The 6,000-nt window shown below is 42.6% G+C and overlaps 1 protein-coding gene across 9 annotated transcripts in view; it reads right to left on the bottom strand.

Annotated features, from left to right (window-relative positions):
• Window positions 1-2,263: 2,263 nt before the first annotated feature.
• The window catches only part of Prdm1 (PR/SET domain 1), a 98,442-nt gene continuing 94,705 nt past the window's right edge, over window positions 2,264-6,000 (bottom strand). For 8 of the 9 annotated variants that reach the window (XM_048816069.1, XM_015499737.2, XM_015499729.2 and 5 more), the window contains 2 exons: window positions 5,750-5,878; window positions 2,264-5,359 (listed from right to left, as the gene is read on the bottom strand). In XM_048816069.1, coding sequence (XP_048672026.1) covers window positions 4,784-5,359; window positions 5,750-5,878 — 705 coding nt within the window. In that variant the 3' untranslated portion in view covers window positions 2,264-4,783. The remainder of the gene's footprint in view (window positions 5,360-5,749; window positions 5,879-6,000) is intronic. The other variant, XM_048816103.1, reaches the window with a different exon arrangement.

Raw genomic sequence — 6,000 nt, 5'->3', positions numbered from 1 at the left:
GAGCAGTTGGACTTGGGGATTTTGAGGTGTTGAAGCTTGAAAAGGGATGTAATGACAGTGAACGCCAAAGAGGCAGGCAGTGCCCAGACTGCTCTGATTCCTTCTGGCTGGAAGTTAATAATGACAAGGACATGTTATGGCCGAAGGACTGCATGGTGTCTCAAAGGAAACAGGTGTCTTCTGGACTGGTTTAGTGAGCACATTCTTTCTAACTTTCTTCCTCACCTTCAAGTCTTGCAGCCGCCCTGTGTGGTGCAGCCTGCCTTCCTAGACCAGATAATCCTGGAGGTCTGGTTTTACATTAAAACCCCACACCATGTGTCGCTCAATATTTTCATTCCCCTGTTCTGGCCTTTCCTCATTATCTTTTAGAGAAGGCTCTGTGCAGGTGTGTATGCACACGTGCGTGTGTGAGTGAACACACACACACACAGACTCAAACACGAATAAGTTCTTCACTATACCAACTTGGGGGTCCTAAAGTGATCTCATTTCTCCCAAGAGGAAAAAATATCTATCAAGGTGCTCATAAAGCCTATGATACTGTATTTATAATTTTTCTATATTGTCTCATGGTGTGGAACTCTAGTCATCATTTCTTCATTGAGCTTTTGTTTAGTTAAGGAAAATTTCAGAGAAGGGTGACTTCTTCAATCTTGCTTTGCCCCACAAACAGCTGTGTAAAGCCTCAATCCAGCAGTATGGACTTTGGCAGGTGGACTTGGACTCATAGAGAACATTATCTTTCCATGTAGTGTTTCATTAAACAGTCAAGTCCATCCACCAGTGTTCCCAAGATATGTAACTCCCAAGCAAAAGAGATGTGATTTGCCAAGTAAAGAATGGTGATTTATGGTAATAGTTGTTACACTCTGGATCTTATTTGGCTTCGTTTTGAAAAATTATTACCACAATGGTTCTGTAGGATTTAGGAGTATAACCAGCACCATTTGGTGCGTTTATGACAATAGGGTTCTGGTTTTCTTAACTCCACAGTTACATGTTGGCAGCATTTCAAATTCTTGGCACAGATGTTTAAGTGAATTTGAGGAAGAAATATTAAAAACAAAATAAAACATCAGGCAGTTTTAAGTATCCAAATGTAAGAAGGAGCATTATTTTCTTAACATGCAGTTAGCATGGAACCATGAACTTGGTAATGGATATAATGAAAACCATTTGCAAAGGACTTTTAGATTCCCCAGCCCCCACCACCACCACTGAGGACACTATCCCAAATGCATTTCCTATCCATATCTACCAGATAGGATTCAAATTTAGTTGTATCATGTCTCTGGAAACAGGGTGGTTTCTGGAGCATCCACGGACAAGCAAGTAGACTCATTCCCACCATGACTCATGGGGCCCCAAGAAATGCTGCCATGGTCCCTGAGTTTTGTACTAACAATGCCCACATTCTGGTAAATCAACTTTCTGGAATTATTTCAGGTGCACAAGTAGCAAATCTGCTTCCCAGGTTAAGAAGTGAAGGGGAAATAAATAGGATGTAAGGCATGCTGCACTGCATGCTCTGTTAGTGACTAAAGCAACACTGCATGTCACCAGTGGGCAGTGCCTAGACCCAGCTTCCCCGGGCTCCTCATCCACCAGCAGACTGGGTACACACACACACACACACACACACACACACACACACATTGGAATTGACCCCAGTCTTCTCTACCTCCTCACAAACCAAGTCCATCAACAAAGTAAAACAAAGGTGGGTGTGGTGGCATGTCAGTAATCTCTACTACTCCGGGTCTGAAGATAGAAGATTGCAAATTCAAGGCCAGCTTGGGCAATGCAGTAAGACCCTCTCTCAAAACAAAAAGGCATGGGGACGTGGCTCAGTGTCAGAGCCCTTGTTTTGCAGGAGCAACGCCTTGAGTTCAATCCCCACTACAGCAAAAAATAAATAAAAATCAACAACAAAAATAATCCAACAAAAGCTAACAAAATCTCCCCCGCCCCACGTACTGGAGAATAATTGAAATGCCTTTCTTAGAGAACACCTTTATAGCTCATAATTTTTTTTAAAAAATCACACACTGGTGAGAGTTATGAGGGACACAACAGATCAATGCCCAAGGTAGGTGGGGAAGATGGGGGCCTCATGGCTGGGGCTACTGGAAACAGAACCATGGTGGGGACAGGGAGAAGCAAATTGCATCATGTTCAAAGTGTGGTCCAGGCTCACCCTTAGAGTATGGGTAAGAAGTTGCTCACTGGCCCTCCACTCAAGACACTAGACAAGCATCGGTAAAGCATGAACATTTATATTTAATTTACATTTTGACAATTTGCACATAAATAATGTAAACCAGTACGTAAACATAAGAGAGTTTTGTTGTTCTAGCAAAGTAAAAAGCCAATAACTTTGGTCAGTTTTAACTTTGAGTAGAGGAAAAAAACCACTGTTGATTGTGGGCTCAACATTCACATGTAAGAGGCCTAAGAGGGAAAAAGACAGATGGCAAGAGAAGCAAGTGGTCCTTAGGAAGATTCTCAAATACAAGAAAGCATGAAAGGAAACCCATGTGTTCATTGGAAATAAAACGTATTTGGTGTCAACATCAGAATGACGCTTTGGTTTACCTACAATCAAGGACCATGTCAAACACAGATACATCAAAAATTGTCAGTTTTGAGCTGAGGTGTAGCTCAGTGGGTATAGAGTGCCTAACATGTAGGAGGCCCTGGCTTCAATCCCAGCACTGCCAAAACACACAAAAAAATAAAAAAAACAAACCACAATTGTCAGTCTTGCTAGTCTAGGAATAGATCAGTAAGGCTCTTGGTTTTCCCTGGATTGCTTGAAATCTGTTATTCTCTCTGCAAGTTGACATTAGTTGATGCGAACAAAATGGTGAATATATAAAAGAATTGAACAGTGATGTGTCAGTATTTAGGAAGGAGGGAAAGGAAAAGAAAGTTTGGTGGTAAAGGAATACTGAGTTGTTTTTTTTTTTAAATTTCTGTGACTTTACTGTGACCACATAATCATGATGTGGCAAAACAAAAACATAGCTGTTCCAGATGATCCTTAACAGCAAAAATGATGTATCACTTTCTCCCTGGTTATGTGGCCCTCACCCCTGCACCAAGGCTTCTTGTCTCTGATAACAGGCAAGGGGGTGCCTGAGCACTGATGTGATCGTGAGTGAGGTCCTCAAGTATTAAGCAAAGTCTCAGAAAGAGGTTTTTTTTTTTTTTTTTTTTGCCCTTAGGAAAAGTAGGTTCTTTTACATGGCTTGGCTCACAATTTAAGTGGTTATAAATATATTATATATACACATGGTATAGTGGTATAAATAGATTTATAAATATACATCAATCTTTGCTACACCTTGAGTGCCAACAGGTAATCTTTGGGCTTAGCAGAGTGAAAGATAGAATGACAGAGTCTATCTTTCTGGAGCACACTGACTTGGTTTCGCCTTTGGAGTAGCAAATCATTAGATAAGACATCACTTCCTGCACTACTGAACACACTCAATGAGGTAATTGTTGTTGAACAATTTTGCAATGCCCTTTCATCTTCAATTAAATTAACCATAAAATGCAAAAACACAAATACTGAGGAAAATCTGAGTTGTACAGAAAAAAATTACAATTGATGTGTTGGGGATAGGAATGTCCATTACCCGCTTTTACCCTAAGATGACCAGAATACCCGTTTTTCTGTTTGTATTTTTTAAGTGTGGCCCGAGCCTATCTACTTCAAATCCTTCCTGGTAGAGCACCACATTTGTGCAATTTTGACATAAAAAACAAAAACCAACAACAAAACAACATCTAGACTCAAGCTCCCAAACCTCACATGTACAAAACCACCTGTGCTTCGGGAAAGTTTCTCAGTGGTTTTAAATATGGAATTTTATCTTTCACATTTTCAGATAATACACTGGGATGCAAAAGTCAGGTGGCCACTCTGAAGGCCAAATGACTTTTGGGGTGGGGTGCAAGGACCCTACTTTTGTGGAGAGACAGGTTGAAAAAGACTTCCTGTCACCTTTTTGGTAAAATAATGGCTAGAAAAAAAACATGACGAACTAGGAACAAAACATGACAAGATTCCTTTTCTTGTTCCTTCTACTCGAGTTATCGTTGGGTAGTTCTGCACACACACCCCATGTTACACAGTGCTGTTCAAATGACATGATCCTATGAATTAACACATCAACTGTTGAACTTTGGCAATACTGAAACCTCATTTTCAGATCATTATTACAGAGAGAGGATGACTGAAGTCATGTATTTGTCTACTAAATCTTAGGTACTTAAACAGCTGTGCAGAAATTATCTACAAAGATGGCCACAAGACAAAATTACAACATTTATACTCAAATTACAAGGAATATTTCCAGTCATTGTAAACTTTTTTAATTATTGCTTTTTGAATGATAAATTGTATAATAAATTATGAAGGATTATCACTGAAAAAATAATTATGGCTAGGCAATAGTCTTAGTAATGGGAAGGCTATGCAAACATATCCACACAAATATTCAAAATACACAGGTTCAAATATATAGACGTGGATGTAAATAAGTATATATAATATGTATACATATATATAGATAGAGAGAGTCTTTGCGTCATTTATGCCCTGAGATTTCGGTAACTTTGGAGTCCTTCTTTAATTCCAGAGGTGAGGGGAACCCCCTGCCGCAGGAGAGCTTTGCGGATCTGGAGATACGCATGCGCCATCTGCTACAGGCACCCCGACTCGCAGAGTCAGAACTTAAGAAACAAAACAAACGCTTGCTTTCTGAAAATCCTAAGGATCCATTGGTTCCACTGTTTCTTGCTTCACCTTTACAGATACCAGAGGTAGTGGGTTGCTGTGGGGCAACTTCATGAGGGACAGGTCTGATGACTCGTAAAGGCTGCACCCTGAGGAGAGGAGTCCATTCCCCATGTTTCTTTGCAAAGACACTTTCAGGCCAGTTTCTTCTTTCTCTTTTCTGACCACGGCCAGAATTTCCTTCTCCACCACAGAGGTCACATCGATGTTGTCCTCCATGTCCTCTAGCCGGTCGGCATTGTCACTAATGTCAAACTTCTCGATTTCTTCGTTGATCCGCGTTAGGTCCTCCAGGGCCAGTCCAGTGGCTGGGGCTACCGGGCAGTTCCCTTTCAGGTGGACCTTGAGGCTGCAGAGATGGATGTAGCTCTTGTGGCACTGGGCACACTTGTGGGGCCGCTCCCGGGTGTGCAGTCGCTTGTGCAGCTTCAGGTGCACAAACTGGGTGAACTTGGCAGGGCACACCTTGCACTGGTAAGGCTTCTCTCCGGAGTGGAGTCGCAGGTGGGTCTTGAGATTGCTGGTGCTGCTAAATCGCTTGTGGCAGACCTACAGTGTGGGGACAAGAGAGGGCCAAGAAGGGAGAGATGGAAGAACAGAAGATTAGGAGTTGCCAGTGGGAGGGACAAACTGACAGGCCAATGCCCAGTAACCTGGAATTAGGAGCCTCCCCGAGTGTGCTCAATACAGTGGTGTGGTACTAAGCACACTGGGGACATGGGCACACTGCACATGGTGTGCTATTTACTTCCCTCCCATCTTCCCACCCACTGGCTTTGTCACCCTTGCTGCCAGTCAGCAGGTACAGAGCACCAGGGAGCTCCACAGTCTCAGCCCAAGGTAGGACTCTGGTTTAAACGAAGGGCTATATGACACGAGAAGGCAGCTCCACATATTTTCTACAAAGGTCAAAAGCTGTACCCGGAATACACCGCCCACCTGGCATTCATGTGGCTTTTCTCCCGTGTGGACCAGGTAGTGTTTCTGCAGGTGGGCGAGCTGAGTAAAGCCCTTGTTGCAGGTCTGGCATTTGAAAGGCCGTTCTCCACTGTGCACTCTCAGGTGGACCTGGAAGAAGCCACAGGTGTTAGCTCTGCTCTGGCACCTAAGGTTTCTGCTCAAAGACTCCGGTGTTTGTGGTGGAAATGTCTTAAGAAAAGCATCAAGACAAAGTCTTAAAGAGAACAAAG

Source organism: Marmota marmota, unplaced genomic scaffold (assembly GCF_001458135.2).
Source record: "Marmota marmota marmota unplaced genomic scaffold, marMar, whole genome shotgun sequence".
NCBI classification, from domain to species: Eukaryota; Metazoa; Chordata; class Mammalia; order Rodentia; family Sciuridae; genus Marmota; species Marmota marmota.
Note: the sequence above shows the minus strand (reverse complement) of the source record. Positions and strands in the feature narration are given on the sequence as shown.